The sequence below is a fragment of the Macaca fascicularis genome, chromosome 16, assembly GCF_037993035.2.
Source record: "Macaca fascicularis isolate 582-1 chromosome 16, T2T-MFA8v1.1".
Lineage (NCBI taxonomy): Eukaryota > Metazoa > Chordata > Mammalia > Primates > Cercopithecidae > Macaca > Macaca fascicularis.
Window position 1 is genome coordinate 62,541,042 of NC_088390.1, and position 19,978 is coordinate 62,561,019.

The 19,978-nt window shown below is 53.6% G+C and overlaps 2 protein-coding genes across 2 annotated transcripts; both read right to left on the reverse strand.

Moving 5' to 3' along the window:
* Positions 1 to 1,038: 1,038 nt before the first annotated feature.
* On the reverse strand, positions 1,039 to 5,621 carry KRT13 (keratin 13). Its single transcript, XM_005584180.4, has 8 exons — positions 5,089 to 5,621; positions 3,684 to 3,766; positions 3,328 to 3,484; positions 2,978 to 3,139; positions 2,728 to 2,853; positions 2,415 to 2,635; positions 1,775 to 1,800; positions 1,039 to 1,420 (listed from the first exon to the last, which is right to left on the reverse strand). The coding sequence occupies exons 1-8, from the start codon at positions 5,557 to 5,559 to the stop codon at positions 1,314 to 1,316; spliced, it is 1,353 nt and encodes a 450-aa protein (XP_005584237.3). The 5' UTR covers positions 5,560 to 5,621; the 3' UTR covers positions 1,039 to 1,313.
* Positions 5,622 to 13,864: 8,243 nt separating this feature from the next.
* KRT15 (keratin 15) lies at positions 13,865 to 19,054 on the reverse strand. The gene is made up of 8 exons (XM_005584182.4): positions 18,494 to 19,054; positions 17,259 to 17,341; positions 16,980 to 17,136; positions 16,274 to 16,435; positions 16,055 to 16,180; positions 15,642 to 15,862; positions 14,775 to 14,800; positions 13,865 to 14,246 (listed from the first exon to the last, which is right to left on the reverse strand). Exons 1-8 carry the CDS (start codon positions 18,989 to 18,991, stop codon positions 14,149 to 14,151), a joined length of 1,371 nt encoding a protein of 456 aa, XP_005584239.3. The 5' UTR covers positions 18,992 to 19,054; the 3' UTR covers positions 13,865 to 14,148.
* Positions 19,055 to 19,978: the final 924 nt, after the last annotated feature.

The following is a 19,978-nucleotide window of genomic DNA, read 5'->3' on the forward strand; positions in this document are numbered from 1 at the left end:
CAGTGTCCATGGGAAGCCTTGTGAAGGGGGTGAGGGAGAGAGACAAGGCCAGGATCCGGGCTCCTGGCTCAGCTTTTCAGGTTCTCCAGGATAAAGGGCAAGGAAGGACCAGATCTAGGAGGATGATGGGCGCTCTTTTGCATGGGTGGATTGAAGGAGGTGATGTCTGGCTCGCAGTTGACAATGGGAGTCTGAGACTGGGAGGGACCTCAGCGGAGATTCAAGTTTGGGCGTTTTCAGAACATATGGGCAACTGTAACCATGGGCATGTCCTGGATGACCCGCAGGGACAGTGAAGAGGAAAAAGAGAAGAACACCCACACTAGAATCCAGGGGGCGAGTCAACGTGTAAGGAGTGAGCAGAGCAAGAGGAGGCTGCAAATCAGAACAGGGGCAGCCAGAGGGGCAGGGAGAGAGCGGGGAGTGCAGAGAGAAGGGGCCAGGTTAGTGCAGCGGCTGGCCAGGGAGCTGGTCCCAGGAGTGGCTGGGAGTGGCGGGACCTAGCGGTGGGCCAGGGAGGACATTAGGAGTGGATGCCTCAGGCCAACAGGGAGCCATTTGCCGGAGAAGAAACACGCTCTGCAGGAAGCAGGGAGGCAGCAGGTGGGGCCTGGGCCTCCTTCTCCCCAGATCACCCCTTCACCGGCCCCTTGCAGCCTGCCCCAGAGGCCTCTGTACTTGACACCCACATTTCCCCCACCCTTGACTCCACTATCAGCACATCGCTGCTGTTCTCACTGAACATCCTCATCTGCCAGGCTGTTGAACTGGCTCACGTGCCCCTGCGCTGCCTCTGGTGTGTTCCATCTGTCCATGTCTGCTGGACACCATCGTCTGTGAGGTGCCTGTGTCCTCTGTTTGCTGCTGTTGTGCCTGTGTGCTCAGGTGGCCCATGGGCCTGTGTCTGTCCTTCCTAGATAGAAAACTCCCTAGGCCTGTCCTTGTCTGGATTAGCTGCTCCGTCCAGCTGTGTCCCCCTCACCCCCTAAACCAGGGCCCTAGCAGGGGCCACCTCAGAAACCAGGCCAGAATCAAAAATACGTTTGCAGAAAGGCAGGAAACTTTATTGAATTATCGTTTCTTTGGGGTAGAGAAGTTGAGAAACCAAAGAGTATCCAGGTCACAGAGGAGAGAGATCCAATGGGAAGAGAAGAGCACAGAGGGCCCATCCTCAGGAGACAGTCGGGATGTGGGGTCCTGAAAGCAGAGGGATTGAGGCTTGGGTCCAGCAGCCCCTCCTCTCTCCTGCAGGGAACTGCCAGCTCTCTCCTCCTCTGGGTGCTGAAGACAGAGGGAGGGGACACCAGGCAGATTTAAGGCCTACGGACATCAGAAGTGCGGCGGCCAGAGGCATTAGAGGTGGTGGTAGCAGAGACACTGGAAGTTGTGGTAACAGAGGTGCTTCGGGGGCTGACGCTTCCTGGGAAACGGGAGACAAAACACGCTCAGGCTGGAGGAGACCCACCTCAGGCCAGGGCAGGACCCCCCAGGAGGGCTCGCAAACTCCTCATTAGTCAGGTGGTTCATGGATGGGGACTCTATCGTCCCCAAAGATGGCTCTTGCCAAGACAGCCCAATAGCTCTATGGGGCAGAGCCATCAATTTCAAAAGGAAAATCAATGAGCAAATGACCACTTCCACCCCAGCTCTCCACCCCCCTACACTGGAGAGCCTAGCACTGGCTCCCTCCCTCCCCGCCAGCTCCCACCCCCATTGGGGCAGTGAACAGGAGCCTAACTCCGCCTCCCCCGACTCCATGGGGCTGTTCCCTTACCTGCTGAGGAAGGGACACCAGTCATCCTGGGAGAAAGGAGAGAGGTGGCCATGAGCAGAGGGTAACTGAGGGCAGGTGCCTACCTGTTCCTCTGGGGGAGTGCCTCGGCTTGTCACTTGGAGCCCCTGGGCTAGACTCTAGTGCCTCCTAGCTGTGCCCCCAGCTCAAGAGACAGCAGCATCAGGTGCCTGTCTGTCTTGCCTGTCTGTCTGTCTGAGAGGTCTCTAGGGGAGATATTATTAGCCACAAGATTCAGGGCGTTCGTCCTCCCTCTGGATCACCCAAACCCACAACCCTCCACCTGAGCCCTGAGCCTACAAGGTGGCTTGATCTCTGCTAAGGGTCTAAAGGCTGTTAAAGCACCATAGTAATAGCTTTGTTCAGCTGAGCTGAATCCAAGCTCATATTTTTCCAATATCAGATGTTCCCTCCACGGTCTCTATTCCCTCCAGTCGAACTCAGAGGCCAGAATCCGAAAGTTTAAAGGTGTTAACCTTGCAGCCTACCAAGGAAATGTCCCGTAAACTCAGTGAGGGGTCTCCTCTCTGACATGAGGGGGTGGATCTCTAAGGCGCTGCCTGCTGTGACACCCAAGGGTCCTGCAGTCACTATCCTAAGAAAGAGGCTGGAGAGGACCTACTTGGCGTCCTGGCCCTCGAGCAGGCTGCGGTAGGTGGCGATCTCCTGCTCCAGCCGCGTCTTGATGTCCAGCAGCATCTTGTACTCCTGGTTCTGGCACTCCATCTCGCTGCGGAGCTCGCTCAGCTGGGCCTCGATGCTGCTGATGAGCCCCTGGATCTGCTGCAGCTGCAGGGCGTAGCGGCACTCCGTCTCCGCCACGGTGTTCTCCAGCCCGGCTTTCTGGTGGAGCCACAGAGAAGAAGTTACAGGGGGAGCCAGGCCAGAGAGAAACCTAGAGGTGGTGGCCACTGGGCAGGAGGCCGCAGGCATACCATGCTCAGCTGGGACTGCAACTCAATCTCCAGGCCCTGGAGCGTGCGCCTGAGCTCCGTGATCTCTGTCTTGCTGGTCTGAATCATGGCAGTGTTGGTAGACACCTCCTTGTTCAGCTCTGCACTCTGAAATGCAAGCAGGAAGAAGGTGATGGGGAAGCTCAGCTCAAGCTGCCTGACCAAGAGGCTGCGTCCGCCCAGCTCCCCGGCTATATGGGATAAGGCTATGTGGGGTGGGAGGGCCGGGTACCTTGGCGTGGAACCATTCCTCAGCATCCCGGCGGTTCCTCTCTGCCATGGCCTCGTACTGCTCCCGCATCTCCGCCAGCACGCGGGTCAGGTCAATGCCCGGGGTGGCGTCCATCTCCACGTTGACCTGGCCGACCACCTGGTTGCTGAATTCCTTCATCTCCTGTGGGGATGGGAAAGGAAGATGTGTGAGGCTCCACATCCTCCCTCTCCTTGGCTCTGAGTGCTGGCAGAGTGTTCTGGAAAGTGCTTCCAGGTCCTACAGTGGAGGACTGTGTCCAGCTGCAGGGGAGGGCTCCTCCTTCTCACTGGAGGTGGCTCAGCCCAGAGCAGCCAGCAATCCCCGCTCACCTCCTCGTGGTTCTTCTTCATGTAGGCCAGCTCCTCATTCAGGCTCTCGATCTGCATCTCCAGGTCAGTCTTAGACAGGGTGAGCTCATCCAGCACCCGGCGCAGGCCGTTGATGTCAGCCTCCACGCTCTGGCGCAGGGCCAGCTCGTTCTCATACCTAAAATAGTGAAAAAAAAAAAATGTTTTTTGAAAAAGCAAGACATAAATGATACGAAACACTCCCCCCACCCCTGCACTGGACTCCAATACTTCTAGACCTTCACTCCTGGGATGCTCCAATGTCATTGGTCAGATGGGCTTTTGTCTAAACTAAGAGACTCCTGGGAAAGGAGAAGGAGGGAAAAAAAAAAACTCACTTGAGCCTGAAGTCATCCGCAGCCAGCCTGGCATTGTCAATCTCCAGGATGACCCGGTTGTTTTCAATAGTGGCGGTCAGGATCTACAAAATGCAGAAGAAAGTTACCTCTAGGGCATGGGTGTCCAGTCTGTTGGCTTCCCTGGGCCACACTGGAAGAAGAAGAATTGTCTTGGGCCACACTTAAAATACGCTAACATTAACAATAGCTGATGGGCTAAAAAGAAATTGGCAGAAAAACCTCATAATGTTTTAAGAAAGCTTATAAATTTGTTTTAGGCCTCAGTCAAAGCCGTCCTGGGCCACATGCAGCCCACTGGCCGCAGGTTAGACAAGCTTACTCTGGGGGGGTCCATGTGCTTGAGGAGGTGGCCTGGGAAAACATGGGCAGGACCTGGTTCCCATGGGGCTCTGCCTCTAAACTGTCCTGTGAGCTGGGACAAAGCATCTCCTTCTGGGCCTCCATTGCTCTTCTGTAAAGTGAGGGCTGGGGCTGTATCCCCTTCAGTCGTTTCTATCACTTTAATATTCCATGTCTGAGCACCCTGGGGAAGATGCAGGGAGTACATTTCTGAAGAACGACCTGCTGAGAACATCTTTGGTTCGTCATGTCTCAGCAGCCTCAGACTAGCACCCTCCCTAGGCCACTGTCTTGAGATCCCTCCCCTGAAAGTCAGGAGGGACTCAGTTTGGTGCCACATATCTCACAATCACTTTGCTGGAGCTGACCTCCCCGCTGAGTGGTGGGGAAATCCAACAAATATTCCCATCCATTTGAATTTATTGTCTAAATGTTTATATTCCAAAGCACTGAAAGCCTACTCCATATGGCCGGGACTCAGCCCAGGCTGGTCGATTTCTGCTCCAATAGGCTGATATCACAGCACAACAGACAGGGCTTGACAAAGGGCACCCAGGCTCAGCACAGACTAAGCCTCTGCCTCTCTCTCCCCAACCTTGGCCATCGCCAATTGAGAATACCAGTTTGAATGGGACCCCTACAAAGTAAACAATTATTCCCAGGGCAATGAATGAACATGTCTCTCTTTCTCTATTGATTTCCCGCATTCTTAGTGGCTTTTAAACCTGTCATGTTTCCAGATAACTCAGTAGGTTAGGATTATAGAGATCGACTCATGAATAACATAACTGTCTGGAAAGCAGTAGAAAAACTGACATGAGTAATAACAATCATAAAAATGAATAATGAGAGAAAACGCATTTGGGGAGTTGTGGCATGAGAAAGTCCATCAGAGATAGAGACTCTCAGTAGTAAAAGAGTAGGCTTTTCCCCTGCAAGAAGGATGTGAATTCTATCCACACCTGGTCCCCCACAACACTGTGTTTCTTGGCCTTGGAGGCTCTGCCCTGCATGGAGGACCCCTCCCCAGCTTCCAAGGGCTCACCTTGTCCCGCAGCTCTTCAATGGTCTTGTGGTAGGGGCTGTAGTCCCGCTCAGGGCTAGCTGGGCTCTGCTTCAGGTGCCAGTCACGGATCTTCACCTCCAGGTCGGCGTTGGCCTCCTCCAGGGCGCGCACCTTCTCCAGGTAGGAAGCCAGGCGGTCGTTGAGGTTCTGCATGGTGATCTTCTCATTGCCAGTGAGGAGGCCACCATCACAAGCACCAAAATCAACAAAGCCACCAGCATAACCCCCACCAAAGCCACCTCCAAGGCCACCTCCGTAGCCACCTCCAAAGCCACTACCAGCCCCTCCACCAAAGCCACAGGTCACGCCGCCTCCGTAGCCTCCAGCTGATCCCCCAGAGACAAACCGAGTTGAACAGCTAGAGACACCGCGGCCTCCTCCCAGCTGGCAAGAGCCACCCCCAAAACCACCTCCATAGCTGGCGGAGGAGCTCTGCAGGCGGAGGCTCATGGTGAGAGCAGGATTGAGAGCAGGTGCAGACAGAAGCTTGCTTGGCCTGGGCTGAGGACTGTGGCTCTTCCCCGGAGTGGACACCTTTTATACACCTCCACGGGGGCTGGATATCGTCTCTCCTCCCTTCCCCACCCTCTGACTTGGTGCCAACTACACTTCTGTTTCCCACAAGCTTAGTTATCTCTGCTCTCTCCAGGGTGGGTTGTGCCTTTTGGGGATGGCTTTTTTTTAATCCTTAACAAAAGGAATGATTCAGAGGGGACAGCATTCTGCCTGAGACTGCCCTTTTGACAAGTGAATTCTGTTTCACCTCCACTTAAGGAGTTCACTCTGCAGGCTCTGAGCCCCACCCAGTATTGAACGGGACCTGAGATGCAGACGCCTGCCAGGAGCTTCTGCAAGGAAAGTGGTGGCTGCAGAGTGGCTCTGTGCTTTCCAAGATCACCGTAGCCCTCGACCTTCCTTTTTTCTATACCTAAAACTTCTGACTGGGATGTCCTGAGTTCTTCTTAGGACTTCATCTACTCCAGGGGCCCCAGCAACTCTGATGACAAACTTGGCTTGGTCCAATAGAATCAACTGCCTTGAAAGTATTTAGACTGATAAAGTATTTAGACTGCCTTGAAAGTATTTAGACTGATACCTCCCAGGCCATCAGAAAAAGTCACAGTGACAGAGGGATCTTAGGGGCCATCAGACACAGCTGTGGAAACTCAGGCGGGGAAAGAGGAAGTGGCCCTGTGCATTATCATAGCGAATATTCTCAGAGCCCTCACCATAGGCAGGAACCAGGTGAAGCTACTTTATACTCGTCGTCTCATTTAACCTTCACAGCAGCCCCAGGAGGAGGGTCCTACTATTGCCCCCATTTACACATGAGGAAAATGAACCTTAAGGGCAGAATCAGGACTGAAATCCAAGTCTGGTTCTGTCTGACACTAAGGCACATTTTTTTTAGGTACATTTTTCATACAGTAAAATGTATAGGTCACGTGTCCAGCTTGATGTCATGCATGGGTATGCACTACCTGTGTAAACACCACCCAGGACATTCCCAGCGTTCCATAAATGTCCTTGTGCCTTTTCCCAGTCAATTACCTGACTCCACACCCCTGATGTAACCACTCTTCCAGCTTCTGTCCCCATAGACAAGTTCAGAGGTCCTCAGCTAGAGGCTACTTTGCTTCCCAGAGGACGTTTGATAATGTCTAGGAACATTTTGGTTGTCACAACTTGGGGGTACTACTGATAGCTAAAGACCAGGGATGCTGCTAAACATATTATAAGGTGCAAGACAGTCCCCACAGCAAAGAATTATCAGACCCAAAATATCAATAGTGTTGAGGTTGATATGTCCTGGGTCGGTCTGGCGCTCAGGTTGAATCACTCCATGACACTAACTGCTTTAGGGCACAGCCATGTCCAGGAAGATGGCCCTGTAATAACGTGAGCAGGGTCCTTTCTAGTACGCTAGTCATATGAGGTCTGTCCCAATCTGTGAGTGTTTGATCAAGAGGCCACATAAGAGGATGTGACACAGGACCTGGGACCAGGGTCTCTGCTTAGGATCCTGAGATGTGGCTGAGAAACTCAGGGACTATGTAAGAACCCTGCCAGAGGCAGCTTCCCCGTTCAGGCTGGGAGGAAAGGACCTCAGATGGCATCTGTGAGGCCAGGCTAGAAGGCCCTCCATTCCAGGGCTGACAATGGAGGACCCTGAACTCAGACTCCCAGTCCCCACTCACCAAGGGGCCAGGGTTGCTGTGGATGGCATCTTGGGATCAGCTTTCTGGACCACAGCAGCCACAACGTTCTGGATGATACCAGGCCAGGGGCTGGGTGGGGTGGCACAGGCATGAGGTTCTCCTGGAACCCCCTTCACTGATTCAGCAAGACCAGAAAGGAGAAATCTGAGTCAGGGCTTTCTGGGCCTTTGTTTTCTGGGGGAGAGAAGCGGGCCTGTGCTTCCCACAGGGGTATCAGCAGGGACAGAGCCAGGGCACGTTGCCAGTGTTCTAACAGCCTGGCGAGGCCAGGGATTCGGGCTGACCCCTGACCCTGCCCAGCCCTCCTGCCCAAGCTGATGGCTCAGCTCTCGCTCTGAAAAGAGGTGATTCAGCCCAAAGCAGGAGCTCTTGCTCTCTCGGTAGAGGATCAAAACTGACAAGAGGGTGATTAATGGAACCTGCCAGGCCTGGGGTAACAATGCCCCAAACCTCCCAGGGCTGACAAGCAGGTTCAGGCCAACGCCTCTTAGAGTAACAATGCCACAGATCCTCCAAAGCCCCAGTAACACAAACACGGAGTGGCCCATAACATTCTTCCCTTCGTGGGGTCAGGGCACAGCCCCTCCCTGCTTAGCGGGGACTTGTAATGCCCTGACACAGGACTGCCTTCCTCCAACCTGCAGTGAATCCCAGAGCCCTCTGGGAGGAAGCTGGGCAGACATCCAACCAGGGACCCATCTTTTTTTCCTATTTCCATCCTGGTCCTAATAGAAGAAGGAGAGAGCACTGGGGCTTAGGCACTGCTACCTCGTCTTAAGCTTTCTGCTTTGCTTTTTAGCAAAAACAACAACAACAAGAAACCCAATGACTGCAGTCTCCTCCCAGTAACGTTTCAAGGGAAGGAGCGGCAAAATTGCATTCATGAGTACCCCCTGCAAGCAAGGCTAGGCTTCACACGCTGTCACTGAGTCTCACAAAGGGAGAGGGTTTAAATCAGCCCCGTTTTACAGACGAGGCAGCCAAGGTTCAGGGAGGAAAAGTCACTTATCCAAGGACACCAAGAAGGCAAGATTTAGACCTGGCCTCTGGCCCTCTCTAACCTGATGACATCTCAGCAGCCTTGCTGTGAATTCAGATGTATGATCTCTGAATGTTCTTGAAACCCTTGTAATAAGGGTGAGTAATAAATAAGGGTGCTAGGAGCATCTTTGTTCTAATATTTAGTCTTTGAGCCCAGTTTCTGACATAGAACTTTTACTCCCTTAGAATCTCCTAGTGAAAGGAGCATCTTCTGTACTAATGAGGTGATTCTTGGCTGGGCTCCCGGAGGGAGGTTGCTCACCACAAAGACTTTCAGCCCACCCCATCCCTGGTCCTCTGGGAAGGGGAGAGGGGCCCGACACTGAGTTTGTAATTGACTATGGCTATGTGATGAAGCCTCCATACAAATCCTTGAACTATGAGGTTCAGAGAGCTTCCAGGTTGGTGAGCAAGAACACATCCGTGTCCCAGGAGGATGGTGCACCCCAGCTTCACAAGGACAGACGCTCCTGCTCTCAAGACACCTCTGCACCTCGCCTTGTGTATCTCTTCATCTGGCTGTTCATTTTGAGCCTTTAAAACACCCTTTGTCATAAATTGGCAACAATAAGTACACTGCTTTCCTGGGTTCTGCGAGCTGTGCTACCAAATTATTGAACCCGAGAAGCGGGTCATCAACCCCTTGTGGTGATTTATAGCCAAGTCAGACAGAAGTTGTGGGTCACCTGGGGACCTACTCTTTGCAATTGGCATCTGAAGTTGGCTGTGGGGGCAGCCTGGTGGGACTGAGCCCCTAATCTGTGGGGTCCATGCTAACTACAGTTAGTGTCAGAATAGCATTGACTTCTAGGACACCCAGTTGGTTTCAGAGGATGGTTTGGTGGGAGGTCACGGAACTGTTCTATGTTGAGCGTAGGTATAGATAGGAAAAAGTAGGGTTTTTTTCTATATTCTCATTCTATATATGTTAAAAGATAATAAAAATAACACTAGCTAACATTTATTGAAGCCTGTGTTAAACACTCCGCAGACGTAATCTCGTTCGGTCCTCAAAGCCACTCTACTGTTTTTATTGTACCCTTTTCTCAGGTGAGAAAGCTGAGGCTCAGCAAGGTTAAACACGTTTCCCAAACTCGAAAGTGCAATTGTGTCCATGGTAGGCCCCTTTCAGGCCAGTGGGGGCACCATCGCCGTCCAAGCAAGGGTATCTTCTACGGCCTTTCCCTTTCTCGGGCCAACCTGTCAATCCAGGCCGGGATGGTGGACCGTCCTGCTTCCTGCCGTAGCTAGGCCTGAGCAGCTGATGGCCTGATGGAGCGGCCTGCCTGCTGTCTGTTCCTGGTCTGAGCTCCAAAGCTTGGGGGCCCGTGGGAGTGCTCATTCAGCACAAAACTGTTGTAGGAACTTTCTCATCCAACCCCCTCATGTCACCTGTGGGGAAACTGAGGCCCAGAATGCCAAGGCCCAGAATTCAGGAATAAGAGGTTCAGGAATAAGAGGGGAAAAGTGCATGAATTTCCAGCCGCACCACCAGCCCATCGTGGGCCTTACATTGAAATGATTTCTAAGTTTCCTTCAGCAAGTCGCCTTTCTGAGTCTCTGATTCTCAAAGATTTGTCCACAGTCATTAGACTGTTTATCTGCAGAGGTGAGGCTTCAACCCTGTCACTCAGATTCTAATCTGGAATTCCTTGCTTGGATCAGGCACCTCTCTCTTTGGACTCCAAGGGACCCAGAATCCAGGACGACTGACCAACCTCAAAAAGGGTCTCAAGTCTCCTCCACAGGGAAGAGGCCTCTCTTGAAAGGCAACCCCTCCCCAGAGAGTCACCCCAGGCCCTCTGGGCAGCTCCCACTCCTCAGAGATGCCTGCTGGGCACAGCACCACTCAGAAGTCTTTCAAGGCTGAAGCTCAATGCCTTAGGCTCTTGCATTTCTACAGCACCCAACTTTTTAAAATCCTTTTTACACCACCACTGGTTTCTCAGATACCCAGTGAGCTCAGCAAGGGCTTTGGACAAGGTAGACCTGAGTTTCAATCCTCCATCCGCCACCGACTCGCTGTGTAATCTTGGGAAAGTCACTCAACCTCTCAGGGCCTCAGTAGTCACCACTGAAAAATGGGTACTGGATGAGTTAATATTCCAGGTTCCTCAAAGACCTGAGACACGGGAGGTGCTGGGCAGGCGGGAGGTTGCTACTGCCTCCCTTTTACAAATGAGGAAATGCAAGGTTAGCATTGCTCAGTGACCTGTCAAGATTCCTCTGAGCCTCCACCCGGCAGGGACACATTACTTTGCTTCCCTTCCCTTTCTGGTCCCTACAGCCAGCACGGCGCCCACAGCAAGCAGGCAAATGGGAGGAGGTGAATTTCCTAGTTTATTTCTCCCACGCCATATCAGGTTCCCTGAGGATGGGACCTTTGCTGAATATACCCGCAAATCCTGCTCGTGGCACAGGAAAGCTCAGGATAAATGTCTGAGATGCTGTTTCAGGGATATTTTGTCCCCTGGCTTTAGGTGAGGATTGGCAAAGGTGAGTGGTATCCAGTGGGGTCACCCCGGCTCCAATTCAGGAGAGCCATAGGTAGTAATAGAAAAAAAAAATTGCAGGAGAAAAGCTGTCTGCTGCTTATTTCCCCCTGTGCTGCCAGCTGCCCATGGAGGGACAGGTGACCAGGTGGTCAACAGGTGGGCACATGCCCAGCATACTGATGAATGTCTAAGGCAGGAAAAAGCAAAGGAGAAGCAAGTTCACGCATTAAACGAGTATTTATTTAGCACTCGCACTGAGAATTCAGCAGTGAAGACACTGAACACAGTCCCTGCTGTCACAGGCTCCCTTCCGAGGTCCCAGGACACAGATCATCTCATAGAGACCCTCAGGATCATCTTGTCCAGCCAGACTCCCAGGTGAAAAATGGGGAAACTGAAACCCAGAGAGAGGCAGGGGCCAGCCGCAGTCCTCAGGGAGATAGCGGCAAGCAAGTCTTATGCCTGGTCTAGGAAGCCCAGCCTGAGCAGAGGACACACCCAAGGCCCTAATCTCTGGTCGGAAAGCAGCCATCTCTCTGTGGGAAGAAGGGTGGGGCATCGCCCACTGCCTGCTTCTCTGATTGGCTGGAAACCAAGCCTGACCTCAGCCCAGGGCAGTCAGAAGGTGCACCCTTTCTGCCCAGAGACTACTTAAAGGCTCAGCAGGGCATGAGCCATCCCTGGATGCGGGTGTCTCACTCCAGGGTCAGGCTGGGGATGAGACTTGGCAAGTTCCAAGGATTTCTCTGACAGCCCCTCCAGGCATCCCAGGAAAGCAGAAATAGGTACTTCAGGGAGATAGGAGATTTTCCTCCTACCCCCAAGCCAGAGTCTGGCCCAGAGAGAAGGCGCGCCGGACGCAGCCCATAGGCGAAGTCACCTTGCCTCTCTGCACCTTTCACAGAGGTTGTTAGTTTTGGAAACTAAAGGCTGAGAAAACCCTTTGCCGGCTGCTTGGAAGGCCTGAGACCTCTTGACAGAGGCCTGAAGGCCAGTGAGGCAGAAGCAGCAACCAGGCCACCAGCTTCCACTGCCAGGGACCGAAGAGAGGTGGGAAGGAGACTGACTGTTCCCAGGACGTGGGGGATCTGGCAGCTAATGGTTTGGGTGTCAGGGTGAACTTAAACCACAGCATGAGAGACTATGGTTAGGCGTGAGGACAATCTTTCTGACCTTAATGACTGTATGGCATTTGGCATGCTGCCCGCAGAGGTTAAGAAATGGGTTTCTGTCGGGTGCAGCAGTTCACTCCTATAATCCCAGCTACTCGGGAGGCTGAGGTAGGAGGATCACTTGAGGCCAGGAGCTGAGACCAGCCTGGGCAACAGAGCGAGACTTGGCCTCTTAAAAAAAAAAAAAAGAAAAAAAAAAAAGACAGGTTTTAGATTTTTAGTTAGCATACCTCTTAAGAAGAGTGTTGCAGCTTCTGTCACGTCACGACTTAAAGGGCAAAGCGAAGGTCTGGAATCAGAGCGACCAGTCCCAGACCCAGCTTCACCATTTCCTGGCTTGTGACCTCATTCAGGTTACTAAACTTCTCCAGGCCTCAGTTTCCTCTTCTGAAACTGACGCTGAAGACTGATACTAACTTAAAGAGCTGTTTTAAGAGTTAATGAGACGCCATCCCGGAAGGCCCAACCCAGGGCCTGACATATCATAGACACTCGCTAAATTCCGTTTCCTTCCTCCAGCCCCGGGGGAGTCTCGCCTGTGTGTGTTCTCAGGAGGCACATTCTTTATCTTTATTCTTTATCTTTAAGAGCAGGCACCACTTTATCTCCAACCAGGGTTTGTGGGGAAGGGGCTTTGCACAACAAGACACATGGGGACCCTCTCAGAGGGCTTGACCCTTCCCCCAAAATATCAGATTCTCCAAAGAACAGAAGCACCTCCAATCTGCTCTTCCCAGTGAGACCGAGAAACCGGTTCTCCCTCCCCACCCCCAATCCTCACCCCAGGGCCTGAGTCAGCCCAGCCTCTGCACCCAGAGTTCTCTGCTTCCTCATTTTCGCCCTCTGTTAGGGATGATAAATCCAAGAGCTCAAAGAAAACAGCCTGAGACCAGAGGCCACAAACAATGTGTGCATGGATGCCACTGCTCTAGCAGGACTGCGGTGGAGTTGCCAGGGATGGGGAGCCGGAGCAGGATTTGGATTAAGGAGGGTAAGAGGGGTTGACGTTGCTTTCAACTTAATCTTGGGAAAATCTAGGAGGGCTTCCTGGAACTGGTGTCTTTCCCTCTGGGCAATATAAGTGCCTTTTGGGAGCAGGCATCAGCTTCAGTGGGGATGGGGGACAGCCTGCAGGGGGATCAAGTTGGGAACTGGCTTGTCCACTCTGGAGGTCAGTTATGCCTGGCTAGAAAGGAGGGGAGATTGGAGCAGCACATGTGGTGAGGGTCAGAAGCAAGCAGCAGGGTCCTGGCAGCAGGCTGTGAGAGGGCCTGGGGTCCTAGAACCAGCCCTGGTCTTGGAATCCTATGGATATAGGCCTAGACCCAGCCCTGCTGCTTATCATCCATCCACAAGGCCCGGGGCAAGTCATTTTTCTCTCTGCCTCCAGTGACCTCATCTCTAAGGTGGAAATAATAAATCCCGACCACCTACAATGGTGAGGATTAAATAAGCCCCCTGGGTGAGTGTGTGTGGCATCATGCCAGTCATGGGGTGGTGAACCAAGGCAATCAATGCAATCAGTCACTTGGTAAATATTCATAATTATAAGATGTGTCGAGTTCTGTGCTGGGTACACCAAACTGTTCTTAGGGAACCTTCCCACCTTCACTTCCCTGGTCACCCCATGGTGACCCAGAAGAGCAAATCACCTGAGTAGCACTATGTTTGCCCCAGCCACCAGTGCCCTGGGTACCCAGAAGAATTGTGGCCATGCAGGGAAGAGACCAAAGTAGGGGGAGATGTCACCACGTGGACCCTGGGTCTCCTCAGAGGTCAGAGGCCAACCAGGACCCCATCAACAAAAAATGGATATACTACCAAGAGATATTTGCAAAAGGAAAAGTAATTCTTTATTGCATGAACAGACACCATACAAATGAGCTTGTTACACAACGCAGCTGCTTCTGCACCTCCTTGCTCTAAAGAAGGCGGGGAGAGGTAGAGGGGGAACAGAGCGCATGCAAAGCCCTGAAATAAAAGACCGAGGGACCCTTTTCAGCTCTCTGAAGGCGGGGACTGGAGTTTGCACGTTCAGGCCCCCTGGCCAGTCCTCCACTTGGCCTGATGAGAGTGGGGAGTGGCAAGGGATGTTTCTCCTGCAATGGGCACTTAGATTTCTCTCTTGCGGGAAGAAACCACCTTTCCATCCACTGACTCCTCTACGTTGATGCGGAAATTGCTGCTGCTACCACCACCTCCAGAAGAGGCTAGAGAGAGAAGGAGCAGGCTTTAGAGTGGGGGAACCTCCCCTCTCTCCCAAGGTGGCCAGGACCTTGGCGAGGCTCTGGGAAAACTAGACAGCAGCCCTGAGAATGGCCACTGGCCAATCCCTCAAGAGCTGCCAGAGATCTGGTGTTGAATTGCTCATCACAGAGACAGGCAGTGGCAATGGCAGGTATGCCCAGCAGGGACAACAATGTCAGGGCTTTTCAAGCTGCACGTGAAGGGGGATGAATTGTGGGCATCTTATTGGAAGTGTATGAAGATGGGGCCTGGGGAGAGACAGGCCCTGAACGAAGCCTACTCAACCCGGAAGTTTCTCAATAAATCACCAGCCCCAATCTCACCTGGGGCTGACAGGAGGTCCCACCGGGGAAGAGGCATCTAATGGAACGGGAATGTTCCCACCTAATGGGATGTTTGGGCTCTTTTTCCTTCCTCCCTATTCCGAAGGGAGTGGTGGCTTCAACATCTCCCCTCCCCACCCCATACCAGAGGAGTGAGGCCCTTCCTACCTTCCCTGATGCCAATGTCAGCCATCCTGAAAGAAAGAAAGAAGCTGATTTAAGCAAAGGGCACAAGCTCAGGTGTCTCTAAGGGAAGCTCATGTAGATGCTATGCAGTCCTCTTCAGACCCTACACCACCGCCACCCACACACCTGACCCCTCTAGAGGTGGGACATCCTGCTAACGCATCCAGGCCTGCTACCCCCAAGTAGACAGAATCTTTTTTTTGTTTTGTTTTGTTTTTTTTGTTTTTCGGGGGTTTTTTGTTTTGTTTTGTTTTGTTTTTGAGACGGAGTCTTGCTCTGTTGCCCAGGCTGGAGTGCAATGGCACGATCTCGGCTCACTAAAACCTCTGCCTCCCGTGTTCAAGTGATTCTTGTGCCTCAGCCTCCCCAGTAGCTGGGATTACAGGCACCCGCCACCACGCCTGGCTAATTTTTGTATTTTTAGTAGAGATTGGGTTTCACCATATTGGCTATGCTGGTCTCTAACTCCTGACCTCAAGTGATCCACCCACCTCGGACCCCCAAAAGTGCTGGGATTACAGGTGTGAGCCACCGAGCCCTGTCCAAATTGTGAACTACAAGAATACCCATCTATTTCATGCAGAGAATGGAATGAGCACTAGATCTTCACTACCACTAGCCCAGCCTCTATCATTTACAGAAGAAACATGGATCCAGAGAGAGGAAGTGACCTGCCCCAGGTAACAGCCAAGGACCAGAGTGCAGAGTCCAGATCCTCCCTCCTTGCTCAGTTCTCTTTTCACAGCCCCTCAAGGCTGCTTAGGGACATCCTGCCATTCCCTTAGGATGACCATGCTCCGCAGCCACAAGCAGCCCTCATCACTCCTGCCCCGGTGCCCAGGCGCCTACTTGGCATCCTGGCCCTCCAGCAGGCTGCGGTAGGTGGCAATCTCCTGCTCCAGCCGCGTCTTTATGTCAAGCAGCATCTTGTACTCCTGGTTCTGAGCCTCCATCTCGCATCGGAGCTCACTCAGCTGGGCCTCCAGGCCACCGATGAGCCCCTGGATCTGCTGCAGCTGCGTGGCATAGCGGCACTCTGTCTCAGCCAGCGAGTTCTCCAGCCCAGCTTTCTGGAGGAGTGACAGATGCATAGACACATCAGACTAGAAAGGAAGCCACTGAGGGCAAGCGGGGAGGGGGCACTGAATGGAGTTCAGGGAACCACCTCTTGAGGGGGCTTGAGAACTCCAAGGCTTAACTAGCCAGGAAGGGTGGGAGCTTCTACCACCCGAGAGGCTGGGATGAGGCGAGGGTGGCTGTACCATGCTGAGCTGGGACTGAAGCTCTATCTCCAGCTCCTGCATCGTGCGTCTCAGGTCTGTGATCTCCGTCTTGCTGGTCTGGATCATTTCTGTGTTGGAGGCCACCTCTTTGTTCAGCTCCTCAGTCTGCAGATCATGCACAAGAGAAGTGAGTCCCGGGGCCTCCTCGGAGACTCAGGGAGCTGGGGCAGGCAGGGCAGGGCAGGAGATCAGGCCCACCTTGCTGAAGAACCAGGCCTCAGCATCCCGGCGGTTCTTCTCCGCCATGGCCTCGTACTGCTCCCTCATCTCTGCCAGCACGCGGGTCAGGTCCACGCCCGGTGCTGCGTCCATCTCCACATTGACCTGGCCGGCCAGCTGGCTGCCGAACTCCTTCATCTCCTGCAGGGTGGGAGGGGCCCATTTAGAGACGGAGAGCAGAAGAGAAACCTGAGTCTGGGGTCCCACATGCCAATCCTGGCTCTGCCCCTAACGCACCCCAACCGATGTTCCCTATTGCACATGAAGAGGTTCGGTCACATGGACCCCTCAACTCTGAGGAGCTCTCTGCTGCTCTAGGTCCTACCAAAGGGAGGACCCCGAGACTGTAGGGCCCTGATGTGAGCTCACAAAGCCAATGAGGAAGTCAGTCATTCGTACTGGCCACCTGGCCTGGCTGTGGGTCTGGGCTACCACAGGTCAGTGCCCCTTCCTCTCCATGAGGACACCTGGTTTTGGGGTTTGGGGGTGTTTCTGAACCACTAAGCCCCAGGCCAACGATGAGGAAGTACCAGCAGCCCCACTCTGCCTCCCACCGACTTAATCTCGCGAAAATCTGGGAGGGCTTCCTGGAGCCGCTGTCTTTCCCTCTGGGCAATTTAAGTGCGTTTTGGGAAGAAGTTCCCCACCTCTCTCAGGTTCAAGGGTGATGGGGGCCAGCTCTCACCTCCTCGTGGTTCTTCTTCAGGTAGGCCAGCTCCTCATTCAGGCCCTCGATCTGCATCTCCAGGTCAGTCTTGGCCAGGGTCAGCTCATCCAGGACTCGGCGCAGGCCGTTGATGTCAGCCTCGACGCTCTGGCGCAGGGCCAGCTCGTTCTCATACCTGAGGAGAGAGAGGGAGGCCAAAGAAGGAAGTGGGAGGGGTCTTGGCTGCCTGAGTCAGACCCAGGAGAAGGCCAAGTAAAGTGGGCAACGCAGGAAGAGGAGAGGGAGGGGGGAGCGCACTTGAGCCTGAAGTCGTCTGCAGCCAGCCTGGCGTTGTCGATCTCCAGGATGACCCGGGAGTTGTCGATGGTGGTGGCCGTGATCTGCAGGAGACAGAGTTGGTGCCTAGAGGACTCCTCTCTCTCCCTTGCTGCTCTCCACTCTGCACCCAAGGCCAGCCCCTCACTGACAATCACCCCTCTGACACCACCAACAAAAATCTGTAGGGCCTCTGGGGTGGGCAGAGTCCAGCCGCATCTTGAGTGTCCACTTCTGGTTTTGTCCCATACCAGCCTCCTTGAGACACCTGAGGAGTTGCCCTCCTTGTCTCCAGGGCACGAAAGACCAAGGAGGCAGTACTGCCTGTGGGAATTGGTTGCCCAGAAGAGTGGTGGAGTGGGGTGTGGTCAGCTCTGACAATAGCCCTCTCAGAGACACTCCACCAGCCCCCCTGTGGACAGCTCATGGTCACTGCCTCCTGCACATCTTGGACACAGCCATGGATCTACAGAACATTCCAGCCAGTAGCAACCTGGAGGGCAGCTAAAGAAGGCCTTTTACAAATGAAGAACCCAGTCTCAGGGAGTAAAAAGGTGAGTGAGTGGGTGACAGAATGTGTAATGAGTTCCCAGGTCTCCTAAGACCCAACAGTACTTTTGGCACAAAAGGTCTCTTTATAGGAAAAGACAAGAGGTTCTAGCATCTGGGACTCATGAGGCCACACTCCAATCCCATTCTTGCCAAAGAGGTGAAGGAATACTTTATGCAGAAGCCTGCAGGGTGCATGAGGTAGGGAAGGCGAGCTGCTCTTTTTTTTAATTATTGGTTTTTTCCATTAGATACAGGTTCTCACTCTGTCACCTAGGCCGGAGTACAGTGGCACAGTCATTAGCTCACTGCAGCCTCTAACTCCTGAACACAAGCAGTCCTATCACCTTGGCCCCCCAAAGCACTGGGATTACAGGTGTGAGCTACTGCCCCTGGCTCTTTATAATTGCCCCCACCTGTGCCCCTGTTGGTCCTAACCAGACTCCCAAGACCCCTCCCTTCCTCCCCCAGCACCACCAAGTTGAGAAGATGTGCACTAGCCTCTGCACCTGGACAGCAGGTGCATTCCAAATTTGCTGAGGTTACACACCAGACAGTCGTTGCCTGGGCAGGAAAGGATTTCCTCGAGTCAGCAGTAACACCGACATTAGAGCCACATACAGGGTACCAGCCACCTGCTCCCCTCTCTTTGACATCTGAGGACTCACCTTGTCCCGGAGCTCTTCAGTGGTCTTGAAGTATTGGCTGTAGTCGCGTTCCGGGCTGGTCGGGGCCTGCTTCTGGTACCAGTCACGGATCTTCACCTCCAGGTCAGCATTGGCCTCTTCTAGGGCACGTACCTTGTCCAGGTAGGAGGCCAGGCGGTCATTGAGGTTCTGCATGGTAATTTTCTCATTGCCAGAGAGGAGACCACCATCGCCACCACCAAAGCCACCACCAAAACCCCCACCAATGCCCCCTCCAAAGCCTCCACCAAAAACACTGCCAGCCCCTCCACCAAAGCCACAGACCCTCATGCCACCCCCGTAGCCCCCTCCTGACCCTGAAGACACAAACCTAGCAGAAGAAGCTGAGATATTTCGGCTTCCACCTCCCCCATAGAGACTACCCCCACCAAAGCCACCTCCCCCAGCCAGAAGGGAACCCCCTCGGGTAGAGCCACCCCCAAAAGTGGAGGAAGAAGTTTGCAGAAATGTGGTGGTCATCGTCAGGTAGCTGGAGCCCGTGAGTTCTCAGCAAACCCAAGAGACGCTGGCAGGAGGTACCAGGCCAGGCTGCACTCTGGAGCTCCTTATATTCCCCTCAGAGGGTGCTGTGGGACCTCGTCTCCTCCCCCAAAGCAAAGCCAACTCCTTCTGCCTTCCTGACAAACACAGCTGCCTGCACACCTTGAGTGGCTCGTGTGAAGTTTTTCTCTTCTATTTTTTTTAATGCAACAAAAGAGATGATTCAGAATTAATAGTGTTTTCCCCCGGGGCACGGTTTTAACACTTGGATTACAGGTTCATCTCTCCATGCCAGAAGAGAGCAGCAGGGAGTGAACTCTCATCACAGCACAGCTACCAAAGCCTCTAGCTGAACTGAGAGCAGCTCAAGCCACTGTGCCCTCAGCTGGACTTCTCCACTGCCCCGAGCCCTGAGCCTCTGCCCAAGGGGACAGCTCCGTGTTCTCGGTTTGGGAGTCCACTTCTTGATCATTACACTGTGTTATCCAACTCAAAACCCTGTGAGTGAGTGAGAGACTGCAGGGCTCAGGGGGAGTGGAGGCCTCTGGGGATGGGAATGCAGGACCCCCAGTTGGAGGACAGGAGCCAGGGACCTTGAGTAGTGTTCCAGCTGAGGTGACCAGAGGAGCCAGCATCCATCCCTTCCCTGGTGCTGCAGATGGACTCCCCTCCTCCCACCTCTACTCCCCTCCTGCCAGCCTCCAGCCTATGTCCCTGGCACCCTCACAAAAGCCCAGCAGGCTCGGGGCTGACAAGGGGATGACTGATGATCCCGACACCTGCCAACTGCATAGCGCTGAACCTTTGCTCGCTTCTGGGATGTGTTGGGGCAGACCTCCGCTGATAAGGCTGGGGCAAGTTCCAAGCAGCATGTTGCTGCTTAGCAGGGCCAGATTAGCCCCCATCTGTCCTGTCAAGTGCTGGCTGGGGAGGGGCCGCTGCAGAAGGCTCTATGTGCCTGAGTGC